The following is a 21,330-nucleotide window of genomic DNA, read 5'->3' on the forward strand; positions in this document are numbered from 1 at the left end:
AAAGTAAAAATGTCTAACTATTTCTAAACAACAGTAAATTAAAGTGTACTTGTGGTCTGTAAGCATATTTGAATCTTATAATTCTCAAATATTATAGCAGAATACCATTATTCTCAAGGCAAAAAGCCTGATTAAAAAAAGCTAACATTTAATCTCTGGAACTAAATATAAACAAAAGGAAAATCACTGAATTTTCTGATTAGATGTGGTCAATTGCCCCTGTAGTCTAACAGCTACATACACACACACACACACACACACACACACACTCGCTCATACACACATACACACATGCATATATAATTTTTTTTCCCTCTTAACAATCAGGAGAATAATTCCACTTCCTTTTTTTTTTTTTTAAGATTTTATTTATTTATTTGACAGGGAGAGAGATAGTGTGAGAGGGAACACAAGCAGGGGGAGTGGGAAAAGGGAGAAGCAGGCTTCCCGCTGAGCAGGAAGCCTGATGCAGGGATCGATCCCAGGATCCTGGGATCATGACCTGAGTGGAAGGCAGACACTTAAGGATTGAGCCACCCAGGCACCTCTATAATTCCACTTCTTGGTAGCAAGGGCAGTCCACAAAAATGGACCATATTTTTTGTCAACAAACGTGACTGACAAAAATACGCTTTACAAATTAAATACTACCTCCATAGATCCCATAAAACAAGAAATATTATATACATTAATAATAACATTTATCACATATAGTAGCCCTGTCACTTAGATTTTCCTTTTGTTAAAAACAAAAACAAAATCACAAAGCCACATTTATGTTAGAAACTCCATACTTTTTATTTATTTTTTTTAACTTTTTTTTTTTTTTTTTGACAGGCAGAGATCACAAGTAGGCAGAGAGGCAGGCAGAGAGAGAGGGGGAGGCCGGCTGCCCGCTGAGCAGAGAGCCCGATGCGGGGCTCGATCCCAGGACCCTGGGATCATGACCTGAGCCGAAGGCAGAGGCTTTAACCCACTGAGCCACCCAGGCGCCCCTCCATACTTTTTAAATAGTCAGCTCTTTTAATATGATCCAGCAGAAGACACCACTGTAGCAATATACACTGCTCATGTTATCACTTTCAAATATCATTCATTATTTAATTTATGGAAACTATACCTGACAAAGACAACTTTAGACTAAGAACCTGAAAGTTGTGAACCAGGAAGCAATTTTTTTAAAGAAATACCTAGTACAAAAACCTAAAGAACTAAGGTTTCTTTAAAATATTATATGATTTGTATCTTTAATTTGTTATCGTATTGCTAAGATTCTAATCACAGAAGAAATTTTATTACTGATCTAGAAAATAGCAATTAACTATGAAGCATTTTTAAAATTTAATTTTATTGTAAAGACACGTCACTTTAGAAATGTATTAGCTCTGAATGCCTAATTGGAGCTTGGAAATTTGCCAGACAAAACTTTTTTTTTTTTTTTAAGATTTTATTTATTTATTTGACAGACAGAGATCACAAGTAGGCAGAGAGGTAGGCAGATAGGAGAGGGGGGAAGCAGGCTCCCTGCTGAGCAGAGAGGCCGATGCGTCAATCCCACGACCCTGGGATCATGACCTGAGCTGAAGGCAGAGGCTTTAATGCACTGAGCCACCCAGGCGCCCCCCTTAGACAAAACTTTTTAAAAAATGTTTCCTTTAAAAGAGTTTTCACTGGGGCACCTGGGTGGCTCAGTCAGTTGTACATCTGATTCTTGGTTTCAGTTCAGGTCACGATCTCATGGGTCATAATCTCATGAGTCATGAGATCGAGCCCTGTATCAAGCTCCAAACTCTGCAGGGAGTCTGCTTAAAGACTCTCTCCCTCTGCCCCTCCCCTCACACACGTGTGCATGCAGACATGTATGCACTCTCTCTTTAAAATACGTAAATCTTGGGGCGCCTGGGTTAAAGCCTCTGCCTTCGGCTCAAGTCATGATCTCAGGGTCCTGGGATCGAGCCCTGCATTGGACTCTCTGCTCAGTGGGGAGCCTGCTTCTCCCTCTCTGCCTGCCTCTCTGCCTACTTGTGATCTCTGTCTGTCAAATAAATAAATAAAATCTTTTTAAAAAATAAAATAAAATACATAAATCTTTAAAAATAAATAAGTAAAAGAGTTTTCATTTGTAAACAGATAATACCAATGAGCAATAGATTATGCTATCTGGGCTTTCACATAGAAAATTATCAAAGAAAAAAGAAAATTATCAAAGAAATCATTAACAATTATTCTTACATATCAATATTATGTTGGATAAGTGAGTAAAATGATAATTTACATAAATGACTAATTTGCATGAATTGAACCCAGTCAAAATAAGCCCTTCTGGATTTAGCTAGGGAAAAGGAAGTCATTAACTCTATAACTCGAAATAACAGAAAGCTAGTCTGAAGTCTTCTGAGGACTTCTATAACCAAAACTTGTAGATTGGTTATTATTTGCAATTTCTCCCTCCCTCCCTGTGAGAGTATTACATATCCACACCCTTTACCATGTGACTTTGCAGTCCTTCTCACCAGAGAGATAGGGGGAGTATATTTCCCTGTCCCACTAAATGTTAAGCTTGGCCATATGACTTGTTGCAGCAAATGGAATATTAGCAGACATGACATGAACAAAAGTTTTAAATGTATTTGTGTGATCTAGGCTTCCTTCTTGAACTTCTGCCATCTGTCAGGAGAAAACCATCATACCATCGGCAATTGTTCTCAGAATAAGAGATCTGAACCATAGCCTCAAGCTGGGCCTTGCCAACTGACCTTTAGAGTCATAATTTTGTTATCTTAAAGTATTGAGATTTTGTTTGTTAAGCAGCATTACTAATGAAATAGCTACACAATATGGGGACCCAAATATGCTGATTTTTCTGAATCTCCTGTAGAAAGTAACCAATGTCTATATGGTTCAAGAAGTCAACAACCCTCTTTTCTTCCCTTTCTCTTTCTTTTCCTCATGCTCTCCTTTCACTGGAGGAAGCTACTGACTGACTTCTTTCTCATCAGCTACCAGCTAAAGGAAGCTGCCCAGAACAGAAGGTGATAAAGGGCTGTGGCTACTTGTTACAGCTTGAGATCCTGCATGTCCAGTCTTGGCTTCTAAAACTTAGAAGAAAGTATATGAACCTCCTAGATTCTCAGATATAGACAAACCCTGAAAGGCTTGGCTTTCTAGGAAGGCATTAAAGACAAATTTGACTTGGGTATTTTGCCCAGGGTCAGACCTTCTTTTCCTTCCCCATTTCACCTAGAAAAAACCCAAGTTTCATTTAACTTGCCAAGAAATCTATTCCCATCTCTTTTCTTTCCTCTTTAAGCTTATAAAAAGATATACAAATACAGAAAAGGAGAAAGGATAACTCATTGATGGTTGGATCTGTTCACAAATTTGAAGAATGTTTTGCAATAAGATAAAACATGCACTGGATAGACATACACACACCTTTTATTTGACTCTAAACTATCACAGTCATTTGTTTTATTTAAAGGAAATATTCTTCACTAACAGGAATAAAAGAATTCTGAGTAGTATATACAAATTAAGAAACAAACTTACCTGCTTCAGCAGGGTTTTATTTGTCCCCAGTTTATGCTGTTCAATACTTTTTCTGACATAGACCCTTTCCAGAGGAGTCAAGTCTTCTTTCATTAGTGCATGTAGTTCTTTCAGTTGTTCATTTTCACTTTCTGAGCCAGCATGCAAACTAAAAAAAGAATTACATAAAAGAACACCCTTCTCTTTTTTTTTAATTAACATATAATGTATTATTTGTTTCAGGGGTTAGGAATACCCCTCTTTATCCCGTTTTCACAACATTAGAAAAAAGTAAAATAGAGATTTTCTAAGTTAACAACAACAAAAAGATAAAGCTTTCTCCACTCTTCTTCAAAAACCAAATTTAAAATTATATAAAATTATTATACTTCTTTGAGCACTCTGACTTTTGAAAATCAGTGTTCTTACCTATAAGGTAAAACTGGCTTGGCAATCTTCTTGACACTCCCAACTCTGACAAACTTTTCAAAGCCAAGACTGAGAAGACTTGAAAGAAAACAAGATAAAATAGATTCTGATTATTTAAAAGAATTTATAAAGCAAAGTTTCACCTAATATTTATGTTATTAAAATTATTTTTGTGTAACAGTGTATTTTATAGTTACAGAATTCAACCTGATATGCCTAAATGCAGTAAATACAATGTAGCTAAAAACTTTTTATATAATGCATTTTATAAAGAATTTTTTAATTATACTGAAGGTTCATTAAATGTTTCTAAAATACTGATGTTAGTATTTATCACAAATAAAACTGTCTCTGACATAATAATATGGAAAATAGCTACCATATACTTAGCATCAGCATTTATTAGGAATACGTGCCCTATTTTTACATACATTATCTCATTTAATACTCATTACAGCTCTGCATGATAGTACTCATTTTATAGATGAGGACTCCAAAGATGAGGTATTTTGCTGAGGCCACAGAGCTAATAAGTAGAGTCAGCCATGATTCAGCCTAGGCAAGTCTGTCTACCTTCGAAAGCTATGATCATTCTTCTACATACATCATCCCCAATTAGGGCTTTGTGAAGAAGCCACTCTCACCTACCTTTCCATCTCATTTATCTTAGAGCTCTGGCTCTAGGCTAGGAACAGAGTAGGGATCTCAATGAATATCCAGTTCTCTACAACATCTTCTGTCACCTCAAATGGGAATTTAAAGTGCTAGAAAGCTAAATAAACTATAGCTTTCCACACATAGTTTTCCTAAATAATTTGGAAGCAGTTTGTTTAATGTCAATACATGGATAAATTGCAACTTCTGCATATTTCATAGTCCTCATCTTGGAGACAGTCAGCCACTTTTCAGTCTCAAAACATAGGGGCGCCTGGGTGGCTCAGTGGGTTAAAGCCTCTGCCTTTGCCTCGGGTCGTGATCCCAGGGTCCTGGGATCTAGCCCCACATCAGGCTCTCTGCTCCGCAGGGAGCCTGCTTCCTCCTCTCTCTCTGCCTGCCTCTCTGCCTACTTATGATCTCTGTCTGTTAAATAAATAAATAAAATCTTTAAAAAAAATAGATTACATTTTTTAATGCAATTTTATGTTAATTCTGTGATAATAGAGTATGCAGTATCTTCATCATACCACTAAACTAGGATAAAAAGTATGTTTTTTGAGGGCACCTTGTTCACTCCAGCAACTTCTGCATATTTCATAGTCCTCATCTTGCAGACAGCCACTTTTCAGTCTCAAAACACAGATTACATTTTTCAATGCAATTTTATGTTAATTCTGTGATAATAGAGTATGCAGTATCCTCATCATACCACTAAACTAGGGTAAAAAGTATGTTTTTTGAGGGCACCTTGTTCACTCAGTCAGTTAAGCATCCTCTTGCTTTGGACTCAGGTCATGATCTCAAGGTTATGAGATGAGCCTCACCTCAGGCTCTGCACTTAGCCTGAAGTCTGTCTATCCCTCTCTCTCTGCTCCTCCCCCCACCTCACATGTTCTCTTTCTCTCTAAAATACATAAAATCTTAAAATATATATATATATATTTCTTTTTTTTTTTTTTAGTATATTTCATTTCTTCTCAAGAAACTCTTTGTCCCATCCTGTCCATTACTGTCAGAGTACATTGTCCAAATGTATTGCTAAATGTTATTTTAATGTGAAGAAATGTGTGAGTCTAGCCTATATGCAGCTGAGGTGTATATCCTAATTATAAATCCATATTTCTCAGGTCCTTATAAGAGGCTTAAACATTGGAGAATTTCTCCTAAATGTTTTAGTATTCAGCACTTACCTTCCTTCTTCATTCTAACTTTATGATTTTTCTAACTTTTCTAACAGACTACAGTTAAATTTTCATCTCAAGCTGAGCAGTCCAAAGCTTTTTCCTGTTTAGCCCCCAAGTAACTCCTCATTGTCTTGAATCAAGAAATGTATTCAGTCTCTGTTTTAGATTACTTAGAAGACTGTACACTGGCAGATCCTTTCTGAAGGACAATTTTGAAAAAATATATTAGGAAGCTTAGAAAATATTTACATCTTGGGGTGCCTGGCTGGCTCAGTCAGTAAGCAAGCAACTCTTGATCTCAGGGTTGTGAGACTTAAAAAAAAAAAAATTTAGGGGCACTTGGGTGACTCAGTCAATTAAGTGCTGACTGTTGATTTCAGCTCAGGTTATGATCTCAGGGTCATGGGATTGAGCCCCACATCAGGCTCCTCACTCCTTGCTCAGTGTGGAGCCTGCTTAAAATTCATTCTCTCCCTCTTCCTCTGCCGCTCCCTTACCCCCCTGCATGCAACACGTGCGTGCTCTCTCTCACTCTCTCAAATAAATAAATAAATCTTAAAAAAATAAAGTTTACATCTTTTATTCTAGGCCTAAGACTTTTCTTTAAGGAAAGAATCAGAAATGGAGATAGATTAATATCTAAGGATCTTTACCGCAATATTATTTATAATGGCAAAAATCTAAAAAAAGTTTACCAATCAAAAATTGCTTGATTAGGAGTGCCTGGCTGGCTTAGTTGGAGAAATGTGGGACTCTTGATCTCGGCGTCCTGAGTTCAAGCCCCATGTCAGATGTAGAGATTACTTAAATAAAACTTTAAAAAGTTGCTTAATTAAAGTGTAAGCATATCATTGCATTGCATATGACAAAGTTGAGAAAAAATTGTTTTTTCTAAAAAGATGCAATAACATACATAATCTTTTTAAAAAGATTTTACTTATTCATTTTAGAGAATGAACAAGAGCGTGTGAGAGCAGAGGAGGGGCAGAGGGAGAGGGAGAAAGAATCTGAAGCAGACTCTGCACTGAGCATAGAGCCCCATGTGGGGTTGGATCCCACAACACTGAGCTGAAACCAAGGGACAGACGTTTAACCAACTGGGCTACCCAGGTGCCCCAATACTTTATCTTTATGTGAAAAAAACAGGACACAAAATACTATATTATGTTGAATGCTAAGTATGGAAAATAAATGAGTATATGTGTATGCATTAAAAATCTGTAAAGAAATATATTATCTGTATAGTCTGCATATTTTCCACCTTAAGCATTCATTTATGTAATTATAAAAGTTAATTTTTAAAAAGCCTACACATTTTAAAATGAGTTCTTTCTTCTAATCAAACTTTGTCATTTATGTCAAAATTATGTCAATATGTCATTGGGATATTGGTAAAATATGTAATATTTTCTTTGCATTTAAAAAAAATTTTTTAAGTATTTTAGAGAGAGAGAGAAAGTGAGAGAGAGGATGCGTGACTGGGGAGAGGGGCAGAAGGAGAGGGAGAAGAACAAGCAGATTCTACATTGAGGGCAGAGCCCAAGACAAGGCTTGATCTCATGACCCTGAGATCATGACCTGAGCCAAAATTAAGAATCAGATACTTAACTGCTTAATTGACTGAGCCACACAGGTGCTCCTTTCTTTGCATTTTCAATAAAATTTTACACAATCACAAAAATTTTATACCTGCAAGACAGATTATGATTGTCTTCCTTAGATCCCTATTACTAAAATAAAAAATTAATTTGACTAAACTGATCAGCTATTTTACTATTATAGGTTCATACAGACAGGCATTTAAGAACGACCTATAAGTTGGTTCAGCAATTTTAGCCCACTTCCAGGCTTCTTGAGTCAGGAACAAAAGACTTTTATTCGTGGCACTGGTAACAGCATAAGCAACCACAAATATGCACTGGTTTCCCTTGGTCCCCAAGTCCAGTGGAAAAACACAGAAGATCCAGATAGATCCTTGTACATGCATTGTGTTGAGCTGCAGAAAAGGAACACTGAACTCGGAGAGCCACTCTTCTTATAACAATCAGTAAGCAAACCTGCTCTTTGTCTTGGAGGGAGACACTACCTTGTCAATCAAGGCTGCTTGCTGCAAACATAACACTGAAAAATGTCTTGGGTAATTGTGGTCAGGGCTTTGCATCCTTAACATCCCAGGAGGTATGCTCAGGGTTCCAGGGCAGATTGCCTCCCTCAACAATATACCCTTTAGCCCTACATGACCAAGCTTAATTTTTAGTGAGTATCCTGTCCTTGTGCCAACATGGTCAGGTTTGGTATTTGATTTTATCATTTATAACCTAGTAAGTTAGTTTATTACTGTTTCATTGATGCTCTCTCAGTCAGAGACTAAGGCCTTGAATTTTTGACATGCCCAACAAAAATATGCATGGACACTCAGGGCCCACGATGGATTCTCTCTCTCAACAATCACCTAAAATATTAACTACTTAGGGGCTCCTGGTTGGCTCAGTCAGGGGAGCATGTGACTCTTGATCTTGGCGTCCTGAGTTTGAGCCCCATGCTAGAGGCAGAGTTACTTAAATAAATAAAACTTTTAAAAATTTAAAACAGAATAAAATAATAAAATATTAGCTATTTTTTTTAAAGATTTTATTTATTCATTTGACAGACAGAGACCACAAGCAGGCAGAGAGGCAGGCAGAGAGAGAGAGGAGGAAGCAGGCTCCCCAGTGAGCAGAGAGTCCGATTCGGGGCTCAATCCTAGGACCCTGGGATCATGACCTGAGTGGAAGACAGAGGCCTTAACCCACTGAGCCACCCAGGCACCCCAATATTAGCTATTTAAATATACTAGTCATACGTACCCAAGAAGTACTCTGTCCACGGCTACATTAGTGGAAGAAGAAATGAGAAGTTTCCATGGTCTTGCATTTCCAGCTGTAGGAACTTCACTCTTTTCAAACAGCTGTACAAGAAACAAAATCACCACTGCCAGCAAATAACTCTTTCCTGCTCCAAAAACACCTAATTATTTTGAAGGAAGGGGAAAAAAATAAAGGCAATACTATAAATAAATTTCTGAAAGCACAAGAAACATTTCATCCATCTGCTTTCCTCTCTCCTTTCTTTAAATTAATTTGTTCAAAAAACATTCATTGAGTTACCACTATGTGCTTAGCACAGGGGATAAGTAGATAGATAACCAAAGACTTCCATATTTAATGAGACCCTAGACAAAGTAAAGGAACAATGATAAAATATGATAAGTAAAAAAGAACATTTCTTCTTTTGCCATTTAAAAATGTATGGTATGTATAAAAGAACATTTCTTTCTGCTTTGGTAGAGATGGGAATGATTCCTAAAAATAAGAAGTGCAGAACTAAGTCTTTCAGCATAAGATATCCAGACTGCTTAAAGAAAGGTCATTCTAGGCAAAAGCATGACAAAGTATGTAGATGCTAACTATTTCTATACAGGCTATCACAAATAGGCAAGAGATGAGGCTGACAAGATAGGCAAGAGGATAAATCACAAGAGTTCTGCATGGTATGGCTAAAAAGTTCATTTTGTCTTGTAGGCCAGGGACAGTCCCTGAAGGATTTCAAGCAACAGAACTGACTTAGGCAGATTGTATTTTGTAAAAACTACTTGAGTGAAAATAATTACAAAACTATAGGTAGATCAATTAGGTAAAACTAAAGGTAAAACTAAAGGTAGATCAATTAGAAAGCTGTATGACAATAATTGCTACAATATTCTTACAATACTTTAATACATGCTACCTTCCCTGAGTGCCTCCCTTTCCTGAGTGCCTAAGCCCTTTACTAATCAGTTAAGTCATTTAATCTTCCAATCCTAAGAGACAGACGCTATTATCAACTCCGTGTTACAAGGCAGGAAATTAAAAAGATAAGTAACCTTCCTGAGATCATACAGCTAATAAATAAAAGAGCCAGGATATAAATCCAGGATTCTAGCTCAAGAGCCCACCCTCTCACCAGTAGGCTATATGAAGGTATGATGAAGGCTAGGCTTAAGGGGATGCTAGTGATCTGGAGAGAAGAAAACTGATATAAAAGAAAGGTAGACACTAGAAAGGAAACATCTCAGTAACTGATATGATGAAGGAAGATAAACAAAGAGTAGGAGGAGGATTAAGAGAGGCACTTCATCTACGGAGAAAGAGTAATCAAGGACGACTCCCAGATATCTAGCTTGGTCAACAGGGTGGATGTGATGTAAATTCTAAAAGTAGCACAAAACAGCTCAGTGGAGGTCTGTGAGAGGAAATGAGCTAAAGGGGTGACAGAATCTGAATAGAATGATTAGTTCTAAGAGGGAGAAAGTAAAGCTCCCTTACTGAGACAGAACCAAACGAGGTTAAAAATAGATTCAAACTTAGGTAAATTGGAGAAGGAGAGCAGGATATTGAGAGGAGTTTCTGTTATAAGCTCCATTTTCTGTTTTAGAGGAAAGATCAGTTTCAGAAGAGAGTGGGGCAGGAGCAAGGAAGATGCCCCTTATATTCTTCATATAAGAATGAAGGTTTTGGGGTGCCTGGGTGGCTCAGTGTGTTAAAGCCTCTGCCTTCAGCTCAGGTCATGATCCCAGGGTCCTGGGATCAAGCCCCGCATCGGGCTCTCTGCTCAGCGGGGAGCCTGCTTCCCCCTCTCTCTGCCTACTTCTCTGCCTACTTGTGATCTTTGTCCAATAAATAAATAAAATCTTTAAAAAAAAAAAAAGAATGAAGGTTTGGAATAGCTGCTGGGGGAGGATGAAAGAGTGAGCTGACTAGGAATTAAGAAAAGGCTTTGCTGCTTAGAGTTGAAGTTCACTCTGATAGTACAATACGTGGATACCTAGAGCACATCGGGATGCTGTGAATAATGAGTGTATAATGCTACTCATTCATCAGATATGCTGCCTATTCTCCCTTTCAGGGTGGTCACTTCTGCTCTCATTTAATAGTTTACTAAAGTAGGTTCATATTCAAAATAATCTATGTAGAGTTTTTCTGGAATCTTGTCTGACTAGGAAATTACAAACAGACTAAGTTACAAAAGCTTATAGAATAGTATATTTACTAGAACTATTATCTTTCTTGCTTCTTACCATGTATGATTGTGATAGGGAGGGTATGGATTTGCAGTTCCTTCACTTCTTCAACATTTTCATGGGATGCCATCATTTGAGCTATCTGAATTAAAGCTGTAGCTTGATCCTTATTTAAATTGTGTGCCTGAATTAATTCACTAGCTAACCTCAATGTTGCTTCTAGGCTGAGAAGTTCAAATTTTGTGTTGACGTTTGAGAAGGCTGGTGGGATAAAATTTCTCTTGTTGACTCTCTTGTTGCTAACTATAGTTGATGAGGACCTAGTAAAAAGGCAAAAAAAAAAAAAAGAATAAAAAGAAAATGAGGGGTTTTTGAAATAGATAAATAAACCTATTCATAGCTTAACCTTCACTTCATATGCATCACAGAGAACCTTTTTTTAAAGGTACAAATGGATATATGTCCCAATCTGAAGCGGGGGAAAGAGAAGAGAACTAACATTTGTTGATGACATATGTGCAGGCACTATGATAAGCATTTTACATATTATTGGATATAATCTTAAAAACAATATTAGGAAGAAACCACCCCAAATAGAGATAGAGAAATATTAATTTTTTTCCCAAAAAGCACACAGATAATAAGTGGTGTACTGATTTTAAATCCATGTTCCACTATATAAGGCTGACTTAGATAATTAATATAGCTTCTATTTCAGGTAATACTGCAATAAATAAATTGGTTTTATTTATACTTCTATAAAGAATGAATTCATTTCAAAGATTAAATAACAAAGATAGGGTGCTTGGGTGGCTCAGTCATTAAGTGTCTGCCTTCAGCTCAGGTCATGATTCCAGTGTCCTAGGATTGAGCCCTACGTCGGGTTCCCCGCTAAGCAGGAAGCCAGTTTCACCCTCTTATACTCCCCCTGCTTGTGTTCCCTTTCTCACTGTCTCTCTCTGTCAAATAAATAAACAAAAAATATTAAAAAAGGAAAAAAAATCACATAATGGAATCAGAAGGATTTTAATTTTTTACCTAAAACTTCATTATAGTGAGAAAAATGAAACACCACAAGAGAGATCATAAAATTCCAAATTAGAAACTAGACTTTATCTATCATTTTAGTAAATTTAATAGACTATCACTTCCAATATTTTAAAAAAGGGAATGGTTATTGAAAAATTAAAATTATAAGTTACGTCAAGAATAAAGTTAGTATCAATATACTTTACTGAATTCAACCTATAAAAGGATTCTTTTAGATATTTAATAATTTGTGGCATAAAAATACAGATGAATAAAAAAAACAACATTCAAAAGATCCTTATTATTCCTTGACAAACAGAAAAAATTTTTATTAGTTTTTATTTTATTAGTTTTTATTTTTAACTACTGACAAGCAGTAATCTCATAGTCTCTGAAAGATAATAAAAATAGTACTGGCAAAAATTTATGTACTGTACTTTGACTGCATTTTCATATTCACATTTAGTCACACTTTGGAATATCAATGACCCAAAGGTAAAATAATGACTTACATTGCTAACAAATACTGTGTTAGAGGTAGAGTAGCTGGATTAAAGTTGTCCTGAATGTTTTTCAAAGTGGTCAGCTCTGTGCTAGCATTACAAACCAACAATGCATGGACCACCACTGTAGAGAGAATGCAGAAAATGAACATTTAATACAAAAAAAAGGATCATAAAAAAACTATCAAACGGGCGCCTGGGTGGCTCAGTGGGTTAAAGCCTCTGCCTTCAGCTCAGGTCATGATCCCAGGGTCCTGGGATTGAGCCCTGCATCGGGCTCTCTGCTCTGCAGGGAGCCTGCTTCCTCTTCTCTCTCTGCCTGCTTCTCTGCCTATTTGTGATCTCTGTCTGTCAAATAAATAAAATCTTAAAAAAAAAAAAAAAACTATCAAAACGTTCAATTGGGTGGCTCAATTGTTTACGCACCTGACTCTTGATTTCAGCTCTGGTTGTGATCTCAGCATTCTAGGCTTGATCCCTGTGTCAGGCTCTGTGCTGGGAGTGGAGCTTGCTTAGGATTCTCTCTCTCCCTCTTCCTCTGCCCTCCCCTCTCCCCAAATGCTCATTTAACTCAGAGCTCAACTGCTGATTAATCACATGACATAAAATAAACCCTTAAATACATGTGGAGGTCCTTTCACCCATTAAATTATAATACTACCTGCTTATCCATACATTTTATATGGGTATCCATAAATTGCATAAGTTAAGTCAAATTTAGGCTTCTATACATTAGCTAATGAGCAAGAACAACTGTTCTGAGTTAGTGCATGGTAACACTGCTCAACAGTTCCAACTAACTAGCATACCATCTTGTGCTGTACAGTAGGATTTGTGTAATTTCTGAACATTTTCTTTCATTTCTTCAACTATTTTATAGGAAAATACAGAAAGCACAAAGTCAGAAGGCTGATATGGGGGAACAACTGCAACAAATATGAAAATATGCATACAAAAGTGACAAATTAAGTAACAAATGTATAATTAGACTTTTACTGGACTCAAGCTAGTTGACTAGCTTTTTCAGTTCTTGAAAAAAATCAAAAGTTAAAAAAGTTACAAAATACTTGAAATAGGGGGGTGCCTGGGTGGCTCAGTGGGTTAAGCCTCTGCCTTCACCTCAGGTCATGGTCTCGGGGTCCTGGGATCAAGCCCCACATCAGGCTCTCTACTCAGGAGGGAGCCTGTTTCCCTTCCTCTCTCACTCTCTCTGCCTACTTGTGTTCTTTGTCTGTCAAATAAATAAAATCTTAAAAAAAAAAAAAATACTTGAAATAGGGATGCCTCGGTGGCTCAGTTGATGAAGCATCTGCCTTCAGCTCAGGTCATGATCCCAGGGTCCTGGGACAAAGTCCCATGTAGTCCCAAATTGGGCTTCTTGCTCAGCGGGGAGCCTGCTTCTCCCTCTGCCTACCACTCCCACTGCTTGTGCTCTCTCATAAATAAATAAATAAATAAATAAATCTATCTCACAAATAAAATCTTTCCTAAAAAAGTTTTTTAAAAATACTTGAGGGACGCCTGGGTGGCTCAGTTGATTAAGCGGCTGCCTTCGGCTTAGTTCATGATCCCAGCATCCTGGGATCAAGTCCCACATCAGGCTCCTTGCTCGGCGGGGAGCCTGCTTCTCTCTCTGTCTCTGCCTGCCACTCTGTCTGCTTGTGCTTGCTCTCACACTCTCTCTCTGACAAATAAATAAATAAAATCTTTAAAAAAAATACTTGAAATGAATCATTAAATGTTGTGTCTCTAATTATAGACCAAATTGAACCATCAGGAATTATTCCAAAGATCAGGATGTATAGAGAAATCTACAGATTCTTTGAACTGGACAGGGATTCAGGCAACTAAAACATCCTTTATTAAAAATAATAATAATAATAATAATAAGGCTAGTACCCTACTTTCTTATTAAAAATTTCTCAAAAATCATACATTCCTGTTCCATTGCTAGCAAAATCCCTACAAAATCTAAAAGACCTTCTCAATGTAAAAATAAATGATGTGTTTACTAAATGTACCCTATTAGAAAAATAAGCCAAAAGAATTAAAAAACCAAGAGAATCAGAACTTGATATGAAATTATCTGAGAAAATTCTTATTTATACTTTTAATGTTTATATTTTTAAAAATCAGTTATATAAAAATCAACTTAAGGGGTGTTTGGGTAGCACAGTCGGTTAAGTATCCAACTCTTAGTTTCAGCTGAGGGTCTTGGTCTTGCGGTCATGAGATCAAGCCTCACACTGGGCTCCATGCTCAGCATGGAGTCTGCTTGAGATTCTCTCTCCCTCTTCCAATGCCCCCCACACCTCTCTCTCTCTCAAATAATAAATGAATGAATCTTTAAAAAAAAAAATTTAACAAAATAGTTAAGTGAGGATTCAAGATTTTATTATATTGTTAGCTCTCTGACACTTGAACTGTAAAAATATATATTCAACTTTCATACCTATTTTTGGGAACACATTGCATACAATAGCAGGAAATAGAAATGGATACTTTTTCTTTTTTTGTAGAGAGTGTGCATGAGCCAGGGAGGGGGTTGGGGGAGGAACAAAGGGAGAAGGAGAGAGAGAATCTTAAGCAGGCTCCAAGCCCAGTGCAGAACCCCACCCTGACAACCCTGAGAACATGGCCTGAGCTGAAATCAAGGGTCAGACACTTACCCAACTGAGCCACCCAGGTGCCCTGAGGTGGCTGGCTTTTTGTTGGCCTTAATCAAACAATCCCACACAAAGTTAGCATCCTTGCTTACAATGCGTCTTATGTCTATCATTCTTCTTTTAATATAAATTAATATGGGCATGATAACACTTACCGTTAGTGGGCCAGTTAGAAGGGAAATAACCTTTCAAAGGTAGAAGCTCCACCTCATTGATAGACGATGGTCCAAAGAAAGCACTGCATGCAATAAAAGTATCCAATTCAAAGTCCAGGGTTTTTGATACCACCCAAAGATCATCTGTAAAGATAAACATTTTTTAAAGAACTCAGAACTACGCTCAATTCAAAAGTACTTGGGATTTCTTACATGCTTGGTCATATATTATTTCTCAAAAAACAAAATTAGCTATTATCTACCAGATTCTACCCAAACTAAAACCTGAATAAGTGACATTTTATTTTCATGTTTTAATGCAATTACTTTTAATTTTTTAAGTTATTTTATGATTATATTAAAAAACAGTGTAAATAAAGTAACATAACATCTAACTCATCTTTCTTATAAAACAACTTTATAGCTATATCAGATTTTCCCAAGGAAGAACATTAGTCTAAAAAGATGCTCTGCCATGTAATGGTTTTCATGCTCAAATAAAGTTGGCAATCTGTGGATAGAATACAAGTTCTCTTAACAGACTTCTACTTAACTGATGCTCTAGATTAATTAATGTTCTTCTTTCTGTATAACACGCCATCTCCACAGCATATTGAGTATACCCCTAGTAGGCTATTTCCCATAATACCTGTACACCATTTCTACCACCAGTTGAGCTGATACTTACAAAGAGTCAATTTTATTTGTTCTAAAATTTATTTATACCAGTTGGATTAGTTATAATATTATAACTTAATCAGGTATTATTTGAATCATTATGAATATGAAGAAAAAAATGTTGCTTTAAGAAAATTAAATAATTTAGAAAGACTTAAGATTTACTTTAAAAAGTCACAAAACACACAAGAAAAACTGCTTTTGACCCAAATATATTGAGACAAATGTAAAAGATTAGAAAAGAAATTGAAAAAATTTGAATCACTCTCCACTTAGATTTCTTCACAAGTTCTTGCTCCATGTTTAAGAATTCTGAATGGTAATTCTTTATGGGTGGTGTATTTGTGGGTATGGTTTATACAAGATAAAAAAAGATCACCAATCAAAACACCCAGTCTAAACAAAAGCCTTAATTCTTCATCAAAAGATCATTAAATAAAAATATATTCAAATATTTTAAGTTTAAATGTTTAATGTCCATGTGCATTATTTATTATAATCCTTAACTTAAACCAACTTTGAAAATTAACTGACAAGTCACGAGTCTCAACTGCATCAGAAAAGATGATTTATTGGGCTACATTCCTATCTTGGAAAGTCCAATGCCTATCAGCATATTTAAGGTTCTGAAAAATCTTAGTTAAGGTCATTTGCTTAATGCAGCACTTTCCAAATTTATTTAGCCACAGAATCTATTTTTTTTTACATTGACCTTTATCAATATCCCCACAGAACTATTGTTTTAGAAAATGTTTATGCTTTAGAAAAAGCGGATTTATTATAGTATATTCTATATCTAATTTAAAATAAAAATATTTGCCAGGCACCTGGGTGGCTCAGGAGGTTAAGCGTCTGACTCTGGATTTCAGCTCAGGCCATGATCTCAGGGTAGTGAGATGGACCCTCACCTGGGGCTCTTCGCTGGGCTTGGAGCCTCCTTAAAATTCTCACACTTCCTCTCTCTCTGCCCTTCCCTTGTTCTATCTCTCTCAAAAAACAAAACAAAAAAATGGCCAACTGAGGTAACATAGAAAAAATTTATTCCTTATTTGCTAATATTTATTTAATCCAACCATCACCATAACTTAAAAAGATCTCCAATTCAAGATAGTTGACAAAAAAAAAAAAAAAGAAATTGTTTGCCTTTCCTTTCTCTCCATATCCCACTGAAATGACAGGAAAAATTTAAAATACAAATCCAATACAATGTTAGAAAAGAGCCAATGGGAATGGCATGCCTACTTCAGAGCGCTGAGATTCTTACAGAAGCCACAAAGAGAATGAGAAAGGATGATGATAAAAATCTTACAAAGCCAGGAAACTCCTGATTCTTTATAGATGACAGAAAGGAATTCTGGGATTGGGGAAAGAGGAAGAATTTTCCCAGCAGATTCTCAGGATAACCCCAACCTCACCACCAAGGGGACAAAAGGAGTTGTGAGTATTGAAGGTCAGCTGGGACATTAATTAATGGATGATGGCATAATCCTACCACTCTTAGAGCAGTTGACTCCAGGATTTGTTTTGAGACTAATAATTTAGTCTTTGGCAAAAACAAAGACTGCCAGAAGGACTTTAAGATAGAGAAACAGGGCAGCATACCCACTGACTACTGCTACCAGGTAAATAGACCAGAATCTACTGGCAGATCATGTATCTAGGGGAATTTTTTTTTTTTAATAAAATAAAAATAAGCCAGGGGCACCTGGATGGTTTGGTGGAGCATGTGACTCTTGATCTCAGGGTTGTATGTTTGAACCCCACGTTGGGTGTTGAGATGACTTAAAAAAATAAAATCTTAAAAACAACAATAACAAAAACCCCACACAGTAACACACATTACATTCTGGGTCAAAAGACATTTTAAATATCAGATAGATGTTATTATTATCACCATTTTATTGATGAAGGAAGAATGAGACCCGAAGAAGTTAAATAAATTATCCATAGATACAAGGACAGTAAATGGCAGATCTGGGGCTAAACCCAACTCCCTAACCTCATTGGAGCTGACCATACTGGGGTCAGCCTTCACCCATATGCAGTGCCAGAAAGAGCAGCTGATACGATACCACCAGGGGAAAATTAGTTTACAGGCCAAAATAATGAGACATTTAAGGAGAACAAAGACTTAAAAAAAAAAACCATACTGGATTACAGAGACCTACAGAAAAGGAAATACCAGAACAGATGGACAAAGAATTTAAATTTATCCTGAAAAGAGATTTTTTTATAAGAGATAAGAGATGATAGTAGCAACGAAAACTATGACCAAGAAAATAATGAGAAAGAAACAAACAAAAATATTAGGCTGAAAAATATGGTAGTTAAAATAAAGTTATAACTGATGGGATAAATAGCAGAATAGATACTTTTGAGGAATAACAAAGCAATTTAGAAGACCATATTCAGGATATTTCCCAGAAAGAAGAAAGGACAAAAGCCCAAACAATATAAAAGAAATGTTTAGAGTCAGAGATGCTAATATTGGAATAACAGAAGTTCTAGAAGAGAACTAAAAATGAAGATTATTTGAAGAAATAATGGAAATCAATTTCCCAGAATTTAAAAAAAAGAAAAGATAAAAGACAATATTTTTTTAAAGATTTTTATTTATTTATTTGAAAGAGAGAGAGAGGGATAGAGAGAGCACAAGCAAGGGCAAGAGGGAGAAGAAAGCTCCCCACGGAGCAGGGAGCCCCACATGGGGCTCCATCCCAGGACCCTGGAATCATGACCTGAGCTGAAAGCAGACACTTAACTGACTGAGCCACCCAGATGCCCTGACTTCAGTATTTAAAACAAACAAACAAACAAACACCCTATGGAGATATGACTGACATACAAAAAGCTATACATATTTAATGCATATAGTGGATGAGTTTGGAGATAGAAGACTTTATATTTAAAAGGCCAACAGTGTGCACAAGAGGAGAAAATGGAAAAATTCATATGTAGACACATTATAGGGAAATATAAGACTATAAAAGTTAGAGAGAAAATTAAAATTCTAGTATATATTTTTTTTTTAATTTATTTATTTGTTAGAGAGAGAGAGCGAGTGAGCACAGGCAGACAGAGTGGCAGGCAGAGGCAGAGGGAGAAGCAGGCTCCCCGCCGAGCAAGGAGCCCGATGTGGGACTCGATCCCAGGACGCTGGGATCATGACCTGAGCCGAAGGCAGCCGCCCAACCAACTGAGCCACCCAGGCGTCCCTAGTATATTTTTTATTAGATTTCTTTTTTTTTAATTTATTTTAATAAACATATAATGTATTTTTATCCCCAGGGGTACAGGTCTGTGAATCGCCAGGTTTACACATTTCATGTGGTATATATACACAATGGAGTACTACGCAGCCATCAAAGAAATGAAATCTTGCCATTTGCAACGACGTGGATGGAACTAGAGGGTATTATGCTAAGCGAAATAAGTCAATCGGAGAAAATTAAAATTCTAAAGCTTCCAACCAAAAAGAGCAAATAACATATTAAGGAGTAAGAATCATAATGGCATCAGATTTTCAACAGTAAGAACGTAACCAAGTATATTAATACTTGGTTAAAACATATAAAATTGCTGCTTCCATAGGTCCAAATATTAAATGAAAAGAACTTATAACCTAGAATTCTAAATGTAGCAAAACTATCATTCAAATATGAATGTGCAATAAAAATATTCTCAAGTATTCAAGGCTTAGGAGGCTTATCATACAAAGACCTACATTCAAAACAGTTTTTGATGATAAATATTAATAAGAGAAAAATCCAGAAAATGCTAAGAGGGAAACATGAAATAAATGTAATTAAATTACCTTGGACAAGTTTGTAGTCATTTTTTAAAAAGTAGTTATGTTCAAGGATGGGAAATAAATCCATACTAACCTAAAATTTATGGATTTAAATTAGTGCTATTCAAAGTAGCCTATCTTAAATAGTTTTGTTATTGGTCAGCAACATGAAGTTTCTGCTAGAATGCAATCAACAAATCAACATAATTCTTCCTTCATTCAGAAGGAATATATACTTATATAATGCTGAGAAGCTAGTATAATTTTTAAACAAAATTAAATAGATTTGGGGAGTCTTCAGTAAGGTTTTTTTAAAAACTAAAATTTTTAAAAATGCTTTTTGGAAATGGTCCAATTTATTATATAAAAATTCACAATACATGCTACTATTAAGCAGTATTTTATAAAACCTCTTTAATAGAAAGAATTTACAGAGCTGTTATGTAACGGAGATGCAAGGCTAGACATAGTCACCAACATGATCAATCAACTTACTTTTGCTATAAGTTGAAGAACTTTCCTTCCGACTCAGCTTAAGATAAAGTTTGCTTTTAGGTTCGCTATAAAATTCAGGATTTACAGTAGTAAACTTCTTTAGTTTGCCATACTGTTTTCTTTGAAAATCAAATCCTTTTCTGAAAAAATGAGTAAAAAGTAAAAATGAATTTAAATATTAAGGGACAAATTTTTTACTGAGATATAATTGTCATATAACATAGTAGTTTCAGGTATACAATAAAATGGTTTGATATATGTAAATATTGTGAAATGATCACCACAATAAGTCTAGTTAACATCCATCACCACACAGATTTACAAATTGCTCTCCTTGTGATGAGCACTTTTTAAAAAAGATTTATTTATGTATTTGACAATGAGAAGTGGCAGAGGGATAGGGACTCCCTCTGAGCACAGAGCCAAATGTGGGGCTCGATCTCATGACCCTGAGATCAGGACCTGAGCCAAAATCAAGAGCTGGACGCTTAACTGATTGAGTGACCCAGGTGCCCAAGATGAGCACTTTTAAGATCTACTCTTTCAGCAACTTTTAAATATGTAATACATATTTATGTATTATGTATGTAATACAGTTACCATACTGTACATTATAATCCCAGGACTTAGTTTACAAGTGGAAGTTTAAAGGTACAGATCTTTTCCTTTTCATCTTTAACTTTTTTTTTAAGATTTTATTTATTTATTGGTCGGAGAGAGAGAGAGGCGGTGAGAGAGGGAATACAAGCCAGGGGGATCAGGAGAGGGAGAAACAGGCTCCCCGCTGAGCAGGGGCTTGATCCCAGGACCCTGGGATCATGACCTGAGCCAAAGTCAGATGCTTAATGACAAAGCCACCCAGGTGCCCCTTCTTTTCATCTTTAAAATACAATATTAAAAGGAAAGAACCAGGGTGAGTATATGTTTATATACTTTCATACATGTACACAAAATTAAGAAAATACTGTGTCAAAGAAAGATAATAGCAACCATCATGGAATTATCAACAGTTTTAAGAGACTGAGATAGGAAAAGTATCCATAAAGTATATAAAAGATAGAGTACCTCAGTTTTGATACCTATAATATATTATCCCCATTATTTCCATATTTTCTAGGTTATTGTGATGATTAAATGAAATAACATATGCAAAGTACTTAGAAGAGGGCACAGCATGT

General features: G+C 36.1%; 1 protein-coding gene across 1 annotated transcript in view; it reads right to left on the reverse strand.

Moving 5' to 3' along the window:
* Positions 1 to 21,330, reverse strand: part of ZGRF1 (zinc finger GRF-type containing 1) — a 78,650-nt gene that overhangs the window by 15,183 nt on the left and 42,137 nt on the right. The window contains exons 17-23 of the mRNA XM_080830616.1: positions 20,153 to 20,292; positions 15,190 to 15,333; positions 12,378 to 12,492; positions 10,894 to 11,156; positions 8,645 to 8,804; positions 3,958 to 4,035; positions 3,550 to 3,697 (exon numbers count right to left, since the gene is read on the reverse strand). Coding sequence (XP_080686742.1) covers positions 3,550 to 3,697; positions 3,958 to 4,035; positions 8,645 to 8,804; positions 10,894 to 11,156; positions 12,378 to 12,492; positions 15,190 to 15,333; positions 20,153 to 20,292 — 1,048 coding nt within the window. The remainder of the gene's footprint in view (positions 1 to 3,549; positions 3,698 to 3,957; positions 4,036 to 8,644; positions 8,805 to 10,893; positions 11,157 to 12,377; positions 12,493 to 15,189; positions 15,334 to 20,152; positions 20,293 to 21,330) is intronic.

This window comes from Martes martes (genome assembly GCF_963455335.1).
Source record: "Martes martes genome assembly, chromosome: 2".
In the NCBI taxonomy this organism is placed as follows: Eukaryota; Metazoa; Chordata; class Mammalia; order Carnivora; family Mustelidae; genus Martes; species Martes martes.